At 36.7% G+C, this 15,966-nt stretch overlaps 1 protein-coding gene across 1 annotated transcript in view; it reads left to right on the forward strand.

Moving 5' to 3' along the window:
• The first annotated feature begins 15,009 nt into the window (after window positions 1-15,009).
• Window positions 15,010-15,966, forward strand: part of LOC137408168 (phospholipase D1-like) — a 70,741-nt gene continuing 69,784 nt past the window's right edge. The window contains exon 1 of the mRNA XM_068094570.1: window positions 15,010-15,222. Within this exon, the coding sequence (XP_067950671.1) occupies window positions 15,126-15,222 (97 nt within the window). The 5' untranslated portion in view covers window positions 15,010-15,125. The remainder of the gene's footprint in view (window positions 15,223-15,966) is intronic.

Consider the following 15,966-nt stretch of genomic DNA (forward strand, 5'->3'; position numbering starts at 1 on the left):
CTAGTAAAGAGTTGCTAGTAAAGAGTTGCTAGTAAAGAGTTGCTAGTAAAGAGTTGCTAGTAAAGAGTTGCTAGTAAAGAGTTGCTAGTAAAGAGTTGCTAGTAAAGAGTTGCTAGTAAAGAGTTGCTAGTAAAGAGTTGCTAGTGAAGAGTTACTAGTGAAGAGTTGCTAGTAAAGAGTTGCTAGTAAAGAGTTGCTAGTAAAGAGCGGTGAGCCTGAGGAGAAAATGGATGTTGCGAGCCAAAATATAACTCGGTGCAGTAATGAAGTGTTGAGTTATATTAGTTTGATTGCATAAGTGAGGCTTGTCTTGAGTTAATGCAGCAACTATGTGGTGGGTTAGCTGCAGGAACTATATGGCGGATCAACTGCAGAAACAATGTGGCGAGTCAGCTGCAGGAGCTATGTGGCGGTCAGCTGCAGGAACTATGTGGCAAGTCAGCTGCAGGAACTATGTGGCAAGTCAGCTGCAGGAACTATGTGGCGGGTCAACTGCAGAAATTATGTTTTTAAATGAGAGATCCCACCATGGCGTAATAACTAGGTTTATATGTATATACAGATAACTCATACAAATATGCTCTGTTGGTTAGTCTTGCTCTCTACAAACTGTTGACTTAATCAGCTAGCTGAGAATCCAGCCAGCATTCTATAGTAAGACGTATTGTGTATCTCTTGAGGTATCTGCTTCTCCTTGAATGTACGTTGTATTGAATTGAAACTAGTCAGCTGGCACTTATTCTACATGATGATCTCTCACAGCTTGTGAGAGATCATCATGTAGAATAACCATGTGCACAGTTATTCTTAGATGTGGAAGGGTGGTCAGGGGGGCAGTTAGTAGTGAGTGCGCTCTACTTGAAAACTGAACATCAGAGTTTGATTCTTATGCCGTGCAATTCTTTTTTCTAACTCTATTAATGTGACTTCGGTCAGACAGACAGACATAGCCCCTATTATAGTAAAAACTGAATGCATACCCAGAGTTGCCCGGGTAAGAAGCCTTTGCATCAAACATTTATTTTTATTTAACAAATACAACATTTACCGTCACAGCTTTTAAACTTCATATTACAAGAAAAGTGTTTTGTGGAGTTCAAATAAATTAAAAGAAATACTATAACAACAGTGCAGGTGTTTAAATGTAAAATAATTAGCAAATACTGGCTAGATAAGGTTTGTTTTGTTATAATTATTACAATAAAAATGAATTGGTACTGATACAATTAATACTAACTAAGAAAAACTAAAAACCATGAATATGTTGAATTAATAATAACAATGAGTACATAGAAGTGTGTGTGTAAGAAAAAGCAAATGTTTTTCAGAAGCTTTCCACCAAAGTTTTGAATATGACGTGACTGGTGCCTCTCGATAGTCAATACTGGGTCAATAAATGAAAAACGAGATATCGAAATTAAATAGAAGTACCCTCATGAAATGCACAAGGGTACTTTGTCTGACTGAACCAAGATAAAATGTAGAGGCAATTCCTACTCAAAAATATCCGTGGTATCATCTTTTTGTTTTACAATTTTTAGTGATTGCCCTTCGCAATAACTGAAAACTGAAGGATGAAGATGTTCTGTTACAGTTACACTGTAACAGAACATTTGAAATTGAAATGACACAATGAAAAATGAATAATGGGTTTTATAACGGCTTAAGAAAAATGCAAAAGGTATTATTAATACATGATAAAACGGACATATTTAGTTTTGATCGTGATAAGGAGTTTATAGATGAGCCAATTCAGACAAGAACGGCTACCCTTGTGGTTAGGTGTATGTGTTTGCATACTTGCAATCATTACGAGGTCAACTCTTGTATGGTTGAGATTTTTCATTGCCATATTTTAAATGCTATAGCTGGACACATCGATAACAGAAAACAACAGACTAGCAAAAAAATAACATTGAGATTTATATATAAATGTATATAGTTTAAATTAGTTTTTTTAATATTTATATTCTATTGGCCAAATGAAACGCTGTGATTCAAGAAGAATGAACATAGACAAGGTAGAATTGATTGTTATGGCACGTCCAAATGAGATGAAGCTGAACCTGAAGCTGAAAGGTCAGATGAAGTTAGGTTGTCAGACACTGCATGCTCATTGAATAAATATTAGCTTAGTTGCCCGAATGAAGCCCCAGAGTCATATTTTGGCTGATTTGTTGATTTGAATTCCAAAAAAATTAATTAAATATTTAAGTAAGTTAATTAATTAATTAATTTATTAATTAATTAATTGCTCAATTAATTTTAATTAATTAAACTAATCAATTAAAATTAATTAAATTAGTTAATTTAATTAATTAGTTAAATTAAAACCAAACTAAAGCAACTAGTTTATATACTAGTAAATGAGACCACTGCAGCAGACATTATTACACCACCCATAATTCTTTGAGACTCTTGAAAGTTGTGACAACCTTTGAATTCTTGGTATTTGCTTTTCATGAGTGCCAGTTATCGCTGCCAAAATAGTAGTATTTTCATTATTGAGCACCAAAAAGAATAATTACCACATTAATGACTAATATATACTAGTTAATAATAATTACTATCATGGCATGACAACTCCTGTAGTAACAAAGTAGAACCTCACCATCAGACGCACACTTTAATCTTTTCAAATTATTGGGCTCCTTGATTCAGTTTTAGCACGACGCCGACTAGCTGCTGCCAATTTTAATTATTTTATTAGCAACAACACAATGGCTGCAATTTAAAAAGTAGGGAAATGTTCTCAGTTAGTACTACCAAATTATATTTAATACCATCCTTAACTGCAGATGAGCTATTTAGTCTGGCAATCAGCTATTTCTGCGAGTTACATGACCTTTTGAATAAAACAGAGTAAGCACCTACTTGCGCTGTTCTATTTAGTTTGTAAGATGTATTTACCGTGCTTAGTATGTACAAGAGTAAACCTCAATGCAAACTGGGTTAGAATTAAAAGTTTTAAACTAAAGTTTGAAGTTTCTGTTGCAACAATGTGATACGATAAACATTCCCTAAATTTCTTCTTTCAAATCACTTTTTCTTTCAACTAAGTTTGCGTACACCTAATTGATCAGGTGTCAGTTTATCTGGATAGTTGAACTGCGTGACACCCGATTGCAAGGTAAGGCAACTGTTGCACATGAAACTCACATTAACTATGCAGTCTAGTGTAATCAAATCCCAACCAATCAAAAGTTTCCTAGTTAAAAATAACGTAGCTATTACTAAGTTCTAATGCAGCGATAGTGTAGCGACACCTCGATACATCAGTGGCGACACTTCGATACGTCAGTGGCAACACCTCGATACGTCAGTGGCGACACCTCAATACGTCAGTAGCGACACCTCGATACGTCAGTGCCTAAGCGTTACACCGTGTCGACACGGATAGTGTAGCGACACCTCGATACGTCAGTGCCAAAACGTTACGCTGTGCCGACAAGCAGACCATGTCAAGTAGTGCATAGTAGGGCATTATAGTAAAGTGATAGATGTGTGACGCCTTATGTCAAAGTCGTATCTCTAAGAGGTTTCATGTGGAAACACGCAGTTTAGAGGATTGCAACAACAAAAGTTTCTGCGTATGAAGCAAGAAGAAATAAAGACCTATGCGAGCTCGCAAGTGCGATATCGTTGGTCGCTAAGGCCTTTTTAATGGCAAACAGATGGTCGTGGATCGCACAGGTGTTTTGCTTCTAAACAGCCGCATTAAACCATGACCTCAACCATGACCTTAAACCATGACCGAATGGGAACGACATGGCTGTTTCCTCAACTGTATTGCAGGGCCATAATTGTCGCTATCTGATCATTGTATGGAAACTTAGCAAATGTCGAGTCGACCTATGGGAACATACTGAGACATCTGAGACATACTGAGACATCTGAGACATACTGAGACATCTGAGACATACTGAGACATCTGAGACATACTGAGACATACTGAGACATCAGAGCAGTTAATATGACTGGTAGTTAAACAGGCCGTATAGGAAGCTCATATTGTAACAGACGGTACCTCGCCACTTCTCGGCCCAGCTCGGTGCAACTCAGGACAGCCTGGGCCAGCTTGGCCTGGATCATACATATGGAGGTGGAGCCTCCTAGCACAGACACTCATAGAAAGAAATAGGCAAGACGAAAGAAAGCAGAGCCAACTTGTGCTTGCTTGCGAACTCATGCATGATTCTATACTGTATTCATAGGGTCAACAAATACATGATGTGTTACACATCTGGTGTATTACACATCTGATGTGTTATACAACTGGTTCATTACACATCTGGTGTATTACACATCTTATGTATTGCACAGCTTATGTATTACACACCTGGTGTAATACACATCTTGTGTATTACACATCTGGTGTATAACACATCTGGAGTATTACACATCTGGTGTATTATACATCTGATGTATTACACATCAAGTGTATTACACATCAAGTGTATTACACATCTAGTGTATTACACATCTAATGTATTACATATCTGGTGTATTACACATATGGTTGTTACACATCTGATGTATTACACATCTGATGTATTACACATCTGGTTGTTACACATCTGATGTATCACACATCTGATGCATCACACATCTGGTTTAACAAGAGAGTGTAACCACTTGCCATTTTTATCATTCTCATCGCTCTTATTATATGCTGTATCTTCTTTTCATTATTATACACGCTAAATTATTGATTAATACAGTGTGCCCTTGGCTTGTGATGCCTTTGTAAATATGTGTATGTTATATATCCTGTTTATATATACATATATATTATATATATTATGTGTATATCTACATGTCATATATGTATTATATATATTGTGTATATATCTATATACAATATATTTATATATAAATATGTATATGTATAATAATTATGTATATTTATCATGTATATGCATATATATATATTCATTTCATGTATATTTATATATACTAGCGAAATGCCCGGCATTGCACGAGTATTAAAAATCAGCTTATAAACAGTGACAGGTGATGTAATTGCCTGCCATTTGCCATTGACCTGGCACATTGCCAATGGCTAATTTGAGTAAGCTAGTACTTTGTGTACTTATTAATAAGAGCCGTGAGAGCAAGCATAAAATAACATTGCGCCATTGAGAGCAGTATGCGTATTTTCACCCACGTAACGACATATATTGCTTCAGAGTTCAATGCATCTCGGATAGTTTAGTTGGGAAGATAATTGCCTGGCCAATGGAAGGTTCTGAAATCAAATCCTAAATTTCAATAGGTATACATGTAGCTGAACAAACCGAAACACTCACATACATACAAACAAACTTTGAGATTTATATATATAAATATATAGCCTCAAATGAAAATCTGACTTGAGAAATGATGCAGAGATTAATTCATCAGGAACTCAACTATAGACTTTCTCTTTTCTTTATTACTCATCTATTTAGTCCAAGTCAGGAGAAGGCAACTCAGCATGAGCAGCTGATAATTTTCATCACCGAATGATTCTATGTAGTTTTTTGCAAACTTATGGCTCGTTCAAATATAAGCATAGTTGTGGAACAGCCGGCTGTCTCGAGCATAGTTAGGTCAAAAGGTAGAGCTCCTTCTACACTTGCCATGTTATCATGTAACCATGCTAGTCGGTTGTCATTCATATTGGATTGTGATGTCTGCCAAAGTGATATGGAAAGTAATTGCTACCTACGTGTTATAAGCACTATAAGGCAAAAACAACGCTCCTAGCAGCTGTTAGTGGGTGGAAGCTGAAAACTTGTCACAAAATGCTAGGAATTGTTCTCTCACTAAATTAGCTAAAGCTGGGTAGACAACTCTATTTTGAATAGAAATTGTGCCCAGGCAGCGAAAAAAAATTTCCTAAACAGGCTTAAATACGGCAGTAAAATCTTGGCTCCTGCTTGGTTTTAGTAATTGAGTTTTAGTAAACAAAACCTACATCATTACATTAGAAATCAATAGTTATAATTAGAAAGGAACACAAAATTCTAAATGATGCAGTAAAAATTATGTTATCATTCAAAAAGTGCTGTTAAAACGTAAAAGACGCTCGCTTAAAACTCATTAACTTAAGCCATTTTGAATAAAATTTTGGAATTTTGTGTTCCTTTCTATTTATAACTATTGATTTTTAATGTAATGATGTAGGTTTTGTTTACTAAAACTCAATTACTAAAACCAATCAGGAGCCAAAATTTTACTACCGGATGTAAACCTGTTTGGGGAAAAAAATTTGGCGCCTCGACAAACAGTCAAGACATACTTCTAGTTGGTTATTTCGGCTTCCAAGTGGTTCATACATTATTTTAAGTTTTTACTTTGTTTCATATTCTGCACCCAGCCTAATATGCAGCCATTTTATTGTGACTGTAAAAATCATCTACACTGTCATTCATTCTTAGATACACACAGCTTTGCTCCAAAAGCTACGCAAAGTGTAAATACAAGTATAGATAATGTATTATAATATTATTCTTTCCTATTATTAATAATGTTGGCATGAAGATCGAGAGATAGCTTATTGCAAGGTTTGTATTTTTTAAGTACTATATGCAACAGAAGCCTGCCAGGTAATAGCAAGCCTAAAAAACACCAACAAACAAGTGTCAAGTGTGAGCAGGTAATAGCAAGCCTAAAAAACACAAACAAACAGGTGTCAAGTGTGAGCAGGTAATAGCAAGCCTAAAAACACAAACAAACAGGTGTCAAGTGTGAGCAGGTAATAGCAAGCCTAAAAAACACAAACAAACAGGTGTCAAGTGTGAGCAGGTAATAGCAAGCCTAAGAAACACAAACAAACAGGTGTCGAGTGTGAGCAGGTAATAGCAAGCCTAAAAAACACAAACAAACAGGTGTCAAGTGTGAGCAGGTAATAGCAAGCCTAAAAAACACAAACAAACAGGTGTCAAGTGTGAGCAGTAAAACAACATAAACAATACAGTGTAATGTAAACATGGCATAAACAGTATTTGTAAACACAATGATGGGAACTATTGATAATGTCACAGATAAGGAGAAGGTTGCTGAGTCCAAAGATTTAGGTCATCAATGTTGCATATACCATTGTTATATAGGTCATCAATGTTGCATATACCATTGTTATATAGGTCATCAATGTTGCATATACCATTGTGTTTATTTTTTGAGTCAAACTGTATAAGCTAATGAGCATGTTATAATAATATATTATTATTAACAATGTAATATTGATATATTAATTATGATAATAATACCTATATTGACAATAATGTATTAGTGATTTATAATATTATTAATACATAGTATTATATTAAAAAGTATAATATATATTTGATTATATAATATATGACATCAATATAATATATAATATTATATTATAGATTTGTTATTAATAGTTATTATTAATTATTTAATATATTATTAACTAATATATTAATTATATGATTATTAAATAATATTATTATTTAATGACGATAATATTGTTATTAAATAATATTATTAAACTCAACGATAAAGCTCACTTTATTTAGAGAAAGCATATACCATTATCATATTTTTATTGCAGGACATCACAACCCTTCTTTACTCATCTTGGTAATCTTGGTTATCTTTACAATCTACTAAGTTCCTTGGCTGGCACAGAAATCATGTCCTCCACAGAGACAGAGATTTTTTATGATGACACCGACCATCTAGCTAATTACTGGTTTGAACAGCTTGGATGGTTTCTTTTTGGCATGGCTCTTGGCTTCCTTACTATTATTCTTAGCTATGGTACATACCTGTACTCAATACGGCCTCAAAAGCTTTACTGGACTAGAAACCACCCATTCATCCCTAAAGAGAACACCCTGTACACACAGGAGAAAGGCATCGCTCATATTGCAAAGCTTGAAAAGCCAGAGGAAAACACAGGAGATTCCTTGATGTCTAAGCAGCCTCAACAGAATTCCAAAAGATTGGGAAGGTCTGAAGAGGATGGGAAAAAGGTAATCATAATAAGCTCTGCACATAATTCCCTGGCAGCATTTGTAAAGGTCAAATGCTCCGGTCTCTCTAACCACGAGCTGGCAGGAAAACTCAAAAGTAAAGAACAGAGCCAGATGCTTGGCAACTTGCAAGCTATTCCGAAGAGAGGTTCATCGATGTTTGATTCAAAACACTCTCAGCCATCTATTGGCAGATGGGGCCAGCAGCTACAGCAACCGCTAAGCCAGTCGATCATTCAGAATTCGTTTACAAAAATAAGTGATGCATTTGTAATTGACAATCCATATCGCTCACACAGAACATCTGTTAAAAAGTAAGGAGTCCCGCAGTGTGTTTAAGACTAATATTTGACATGAGAGATCAACCTACAGTGCTTGTCACAAAAGACAGCAACATCTTGCCAATTGCATAGCTTGTTGACACTCACCTTTTTTCAAAATATGAGGGTTTTCACATACGGGCTCATTCAGTCGTTCATTTTTCTTGCTAACTGACTAACACTACATAAGTTTGTAAAATTATTATTTATGATTTTCCAAAATAAATTTTCCAATATACACTCTGTCGGGTAGTATAAAATAGGACTTTGATTATTTCTTCACGTGATATACTATTCTTAATTGAAACTTGTTGAGACAAGGACAAAAACAATAAATAGCAGCTAAAAAGAAACATTTTAGAAAAAGACTTTAAAGTATTACTCCCAAAATGTTCACTCTAGTTTATGTTGTTTTATCAATGTTAGAACAAAGAGTGATAAGAATCTAATGCAAATGAAAATGAGAAAGCTTTGACAACATTTGGAATTGAAAGCAAAGCATGCATGAAGAGTCTAATACTTAAAAGATGACATCATAATACGAAACACAGCCTTCTTGATGTCTATTTTTACCAATAAAATAAAAAGAGTCAAAATGGAAACCACTGATGCAGAACACAATTTTTACTATGAAAACAAATATTAGAATATGCAATGTGAACTAGTTACAATCTGCCATGACTTTTTAACTAGCTTGACTATCAGACGATCAGACCATTAGTACTTCACTGACTTGTTATAACTATTGACCGTAAGTTATACACTGACTTTTTATGACAATCAACCATAGTAGTGGGGGAGCCAAGGTATGTTTTCTGCTCATTGAAGAGAACTTTATGCCCCATATACCATTGGAAAGCTGAGAATTCACTGATTTTGAATCTGCAAGTAACTTTTCTATAATAGTGACGTATAAAACGCTACAGGGGCGTAAACGGGGTAAAAGGGGGTTTTGTATGCTTTTTCGTTGTAGCATATATCAAAATGTTAGCATACATACTTTAATAACTGTTGATCTAAATCTTCTCTTTTTTACGTGTTATGCCGAACATATTGTTGGCTTTGTATACCTAAATTTTAAACCCTACCTCACTGTATGCTCAGGGGTTTTTCGGAGATATTCAGGGGCATGTCATATTTTTGCAACATTTTTGGGTTTGCACATCAGCCATTTCCTTTCAATCATAATTGAGCTTCTAAAGATTATATATCATGATGACCAATGTGTTTATGTTCAGAATACCAAATTATATTTTTCTGGACTTATTACTTTTGAGAAAATTGACGCGTGTTGTATGTTATGTCTATGTCGGAGTTATCCCCCAAATGTGTATTTTCTATGTTTCTGTGTTATCTGATGCATTCAAGATCCACATCTAGGTCAGTTTGTAAGACTTGTACAGAAAAATGTCATTTTAGCTAATTTATTGATAAAATACAACTAACAATGAAATAACTGCCTATTATCCATATAATCATAAAACTAACAGTAGTAGTCATTTGCTGGGTCATGGATGATCTCGTTCTTCTGTTCCGTGTTTAAAATAGCGGTTGTTTTATCTGTATCTCTTTTCAGCGTTGGGGGAGATATTTTGGAGAATAGCATATTGGCATTTTTTTATTTCATTGTAATCAGTACAACAATTGCCAAGTTTTAACTCCGAGAGAAATTTTTGTTGCTATCATATTTCGGGAACACAAATTTGCTCTATTCGAAAAATTTTGATAAAGCATCCTGTTTCATAAACTTGGGCAAAAAACATTTTGTAATTATAGGGGCATCATAACCTGTGAGCCAATGTATTAATTAACTTTTTATTTAGCAAGTGCAATCGCGATAGGGCTATACGGTAAATGATAAGAGCGCTAAAATTGTAAGAATCCTGTAGCTTCGTGGTTAGAAGCAAGTATAGAAAATTGTGGTTGCAATTTTTGTTAGTTCAAATCCAGCAAAAGCAAGTTTTTCAGTCCAAGATTTTAATAGCTATAATTAGACAGATATCTGAACAGACAGACAATGACTATGAAAAACTTTGATATTTATATACATAGGCACAGTGTAAGAATGCTTAACAGACGACTGCATAAAATGAGGCTCTCGTGCTCTGCCAACTTCTACTCGACGGGCTCCTTTTACATCGTAAACATTAGCAGGCTTCCCTCTTTTGTGGGACAGCCAACTCGATGGTAGGTCAAATTTTTTAAAGCCAGATGGCCATACTTGCCAAGTAGTGAAAATAAAAAAAGCGGGAGATTGACGGTAAAAGTAGTAGTTGAATCTGAAGCCTAGATTTCTTTGTGAAGTTTGTTTTCTTCTTTGGTACCTATATAGGAGGCCCTTCTACGATTTTATTCAATGTTTAGATACTCTACTATCAATGTGAGGTCATGGTTGTTTGCCAATGATATGTCTATGTATAATCTTTGTTTATTGATGAAAAACTGTAGCGAAAATCGTTAGACATCAACATTGCTAAACCTAAATAGCCCAGGTTTTATGGCAAGCATACGGTTTAATAGCGATCTGCTGTATTGTTGCTAACTTTGTATGATGATGCAAGCTCACAACTAGCAAACAAAGAAGAAACGACAAGTAAAAAAATTAAACCACAACTTTTATTGAAAAAGCTGGAGGAAAACGAGAGATTTTGTGAAAAAGGGAGACTGACTTAAAATACTGATGGTCCCGGCCAAACCGGGAGACTTGGCAAGTATGCAGATGGCTCTTTCATCTTCTAGCTAGGATGCAGGTCGTCCAAAAAAGAGGGTAAACCTTTTGCTCTGTGACCTTGTTCAGCTGGTGGTAGTCACACAATAAGAACTTTTTATCTTTCTTTTGGACCAACACCACTGGGGAGCTCTTGACACCTTCAGCTGGCTAAATGTACCTTTTGCTGAGAATTTCTTGCACCTGGAATTTTGCCCCAGCATCCTTCTTTGGTCCGAGTTAATGGAAAGGTTGACATGTTGGCCAGAGCTCCTTCTTTGATACTATAGAATGCTCCACGTCAGAGGGTCAGCTCACGTCTCTTTCTTCCATACTAAGCATTGCTTGACAGCATGTTAACAGTTTTGATAACTGTTCAGTTTGTCTCGGCTCTGTGAAGTTTTTTATTTGCGCTGCTTAGAACAGGTCCTTTAGGTAGGTTGGCACTTCTGCCTCTAGTGTTTTTGCACCCTGAGCCATGAACACCAAGCTGCAGAGAGGTGGTAGTCTTTATATCCTATAATAAAGACCAAGGAGGTCTTTATTATGGGATACAAAGACCAAGGAAATTCTAATACAAAATTTGAAAATAGCTGTATTGGCAACCGTATGACACTATAGAATGGACCAATTTTTCCATCAGCCACGGGATCGTTGCTATCAGTAGCTTTGAGTAGGTCTATCGTGCCTTGAGGAAACCTGAAAACCTGCTTGCTTAGCATGTTTGTAGTGCATCTGGTTTCAATCCAAAACTGGATAAACTTCCCCTCTAGTTTCTCTAGAAGGAAGTATCTTGTGGAATGAGACCAGTCTGGGGTCTGTGCTCTGATCGGCTCATCACCACGCTCGCCATGAGTGGTAAAGTTAACCGAACCGAAAAACCATGCATCTGCCAAGGCAGACCTTTAGTGTGTAGGTTAGGCTCAGTGATGGAGTGTGGTATCGGTCGGCTCTGCTGCTTTAAAAGCAGGCTTCTGGCCAATTGCAGGCCCAGTCTCTCCAGACCAGTGTCGGAGCGCACCTCTTTCAACCAAGCTCAGTGGGGCTTGTTTAGACTCTGGTTGTGCTTCCCCAGTTGAGCTGCAGCTCAAGCATTTGAACTCCAGCTTTTCCAGGTCTTGTAATAAATTTGGGTGGCTATAGCAAGAAATTTCCACATCGCATTCTGGGTAGATATGGCAATAGACCTTTGCATCACCTTTCAATTTTAAGGCCATGGCAAAAGGTCGCCGTGTCACATCCTTGTTCTGGGTGGATATGGCAGAAAATCTCTGCATCGCTTTTCCATAATTCCTTGAAGCCTTCCTCACTAGAGTCCAGCCAGACTCAGCATGTCCAGCAAGCTTCCCGGAGCACTTTTTTGCTAGGGTCTGAACAGTCGGGGGCCTTAGTACAACTAAAGGTAGGTACTAATGTTGCAACCTTTCGCAGTTTACCCGGTTTTGTTTTCTCACTGGGGAAGTTCTTCCAAATGTTCTTCTGACTCCCACAGCCTCATCACAGAAATGGTTGGATTGACGTAGCTTCTTTTAAACCAGAGATGTCGAACTCAATTGCACAAGGGGCCAAAATTCAAAACACAATCTAGGTCACGAGCTGAACAGGATAAGCACTTATTGAACACAATAAAACTAAATGTTTTTAGAACATAAATATGGATAAAAACAGACAGGAATATTATTCTGAAACAAACTTCAGGTTAAATTGACCCGAGAAGCATGCAGCAAGGCAGCTGAAGTGTTGCATTATGGGATCTGTAGTTCTGTGCAGTATTATGTCATTAGCACATCATATTAATGGGTAATGAATAGCAATAATGTAAAATGTTCTTGCGGGCCAGATCTGATTACAAGGTGGGCCGGATGTGGCCCGTGGGCCGGATGTGGCCCGCGGGCCGTGAGTTTGACACATGCGTTTTTGGCCATGTTGCTCTTCTTGCAGCTGATGGACCTGCTTCGTCAGCTGGTGCACCAGAAGTGCAAGATAGCTGATGGTCTGATCCTAGACCACTTCCGTCTACTTGGCGGCATGGCTTGCAGGGGCCGAGTCTTCCTCTCAGCAATGATACTGCTGACCAGTCATGATGTGACCCTCCTTAGCCCTGGGTCCAGCTATCGTCTGCCACCACACTAGTACTTTCACCCAAAAAACAATGACCAAAAATTTTGTTGATCTACAATTTGTGAAACCTTTATATCTTAATCCGTCTGACACCGCTGGTCATCGCGAGAAAGAAATTATGACAAAAACCAAATATTTTTAAAAAGAAACTTCACTCAGCGTTGGCTGTAAACATATTTTCCATTGGCTCAAGGCAAACCAACAATTGTTTTCTTTAGTTCTAGTGCATACATATATAGCTTGAGTGCTAATTACTCAACTATTAACTCACCAGAAAAGTTTTGTAAAGAACCTACAAAAGTCGCACCGCACCCCTTCTGGCTATATGCAACCGATGTGCCATGCGGCATTACAAAGCTTGTTGTACACAATAAGTTACATGTAAGAAAAAAGAAAAAACTTTAGAGATAGACATATTCATATCCTACAAAATCAAAGTCTTCCACACTTGAGAAAGTCGGTAACAGCAGAGTTCTAGTTGTTATAATGTTTGCATTACTATTTGTATTATCTATAATATGGTATAAAATAGGTATACCCTACAAGAAACGCATCAAGTAACGGGTCCCAAGTTGCAACGCGTAACCCGTGATAGCACACATGACCCAGTTTCATTTCACAACCTCTTTATTGAACAACAAAGGGGAACGGGAAAAGTGCAGTCGCGCATAAGTAGGTCATCCTGCGACTACAAGACGTACTTGTTTTATGATTATATGGATAATAGGCAGTTATTTTATTCTGTTAGCTCTTGTATTTTATCAATAAATTAGCTAAAATGCCATTTCTCAGTACAAGTTTTATAAACTGATCTAGATATAAATCTTGAATGCATCAGATAGCACAAAAACATAGATAATACATATTTGGGGGATAACTCCGAAATAGACATAGCATACAAAACGCGTCAATTTTCTCAGAAGTATCAAGTCCAAAAAGATGTGATTCAACAATCTGAACATGAACACATTGATCATTGTGGTAGATCATCTTCAGAAGATCACTTACGATTGAAAGGAAATGGCTGATGTGCAAACCCAAAAATGTTAAAAAATATGACATGCCCCTAAATATCGCCAAAAAACTCCTGTTGATACAGTGATGTAAAGTTGAAAATTTGGGGATAACAAGCCAACAATATGTTCAGTATAAAATGTGAAAAATAAAAGATTTGAAGCAACAGTTATTAAGGTATGTATGCTAACATTTTGATACTCGCTACAGTGAAAAAGCATACAAACCCCCTTTTACCCTGTTTACGCCCCTGTAGCGTTTTATACGCCACTGGTACAGAAAAGTTACTCACAGATTCAAAATCAGTGAACTCTCAGCTTTCCAATGGTATATGGGGCATAAAGTTCTCAATGAGCAAAAAACATACCTTGGCTCTCCCACTATAGGTACTGCACTGATTTGGTGTGACTATCGACCATAGAGACTACACTAACTTGGTATGATTACTGACCATAGGGACTGCACAGACTTGTTATGACTATCGACAGTCGGCCTAAGTACTGTACTGCCTTGTTATGACTAATGGCCATAGGTAGGCCTACTACAATGATTCGTTATGACTATTGAACATACGTGCTACCCTGACTTGTCATTACTGGCAAATAAAATGGACACTTTTTTCATTCGTTATTTTGGTTTTTAAATGCTTTTTCGTAAAACTATTGGTCACTATTTTGAGTTAGCGTTTGAAAAGTACGATATTCTGCAATGGAAAGCAGAGTTGTCTTCTTTCACGTTTAATATAAATAGTTCGGTACACCACACGGTTTTAAGGCTATTTCATTAGCCAATTATATCGCTCTGTACAAGTTACAAGGTTGGTAGTAACAAAACATCAGCTGGGATTTTCTAGGACGAACTGGCCTTCGCGTGAACAGTTGCACAATTTAATTACAATTTACGTTAAGCTTCTTATATAATGTAGTGGAATGTCATCATATTATATCGATTAACACGGCTATTAAATAGTCCGCCATGAACAGACAAGGCTCTGTCTTATCAACCCTTTCTGATTACGATCTTCTTGACACAACAAATGAAGAACTGGACCCTCCGTTAGCAGATTGCGATGGTGAGTGCCTATTATAAGCGAATTATTGTATGAAATTGTAAGCGCTATTTTAATCCGGCTCCGTGAAAAGATGTGGTTTATTGGATTTCATCGAGTTGCGCGGCATGACAATTAGTCATGACTCATGGTCACGCTGTTTGACTATTCTGATACGGACTAATTAACTGAGGCTTCCGGCGATATCGCTAGCCATTCCTAGATATACTCGTGGTTTTATTGCTCGATCAGATATTTTTTGGATCAACTGCTGATACTTGATCTATTTCACGATAAGGAGGCTGTGATTTATGACGTGGAGATGTACATGTAAGCCAAAAGCTTAGTGGTCAGAGGCCTTACATGTATAACTTAGAAAATCGTCGTAAGAAAAGTCTCACGTTTGGAGTGACAGACTGTATAATCGTTGCAAATATTCAGTTAAGAGTGTGAATTTGTAATAATTCGGAGTTTGTTGCTGAGTTTAGTTTTGTGAAATGCTGCTTTATCATCAGCCTCTAAAGAAGTGCTAAAAGTTTCAAATAGCTCTACTAGTTCCAAGACATGTTACCATAGAAAATATATGATAGCAGGGATGGGCAATCAAGTTGACATGCTTGCTCGGGTAATCCTGATGGCTCAACTCACAAATGAATTAAATTTAATTGATTCATTGGTATCTTTTACTTACTGTTGAATTGAATTGGCTCATCCTACCAGTAAAAATTGAATTGGGCCAGCTGTTTGCTGCCACCTTTGGTGAATTGA

The sequence above is a fragment of the Watersipora subatra genome, chromosome 11, assembly GCF_963576615.1.
Source record: "Watersipora subatra chromosome 11, tzWatSuba1.1, whole genome shotgun sequence".
NCBI classification, from domain to species: domain Eukaryota; kingdom Metazoa; phylum Bryozoa; class Gymnolaemata; order Cheilostomatida; family Watersiporidae; genus Watersipora; species Watersipora subatra.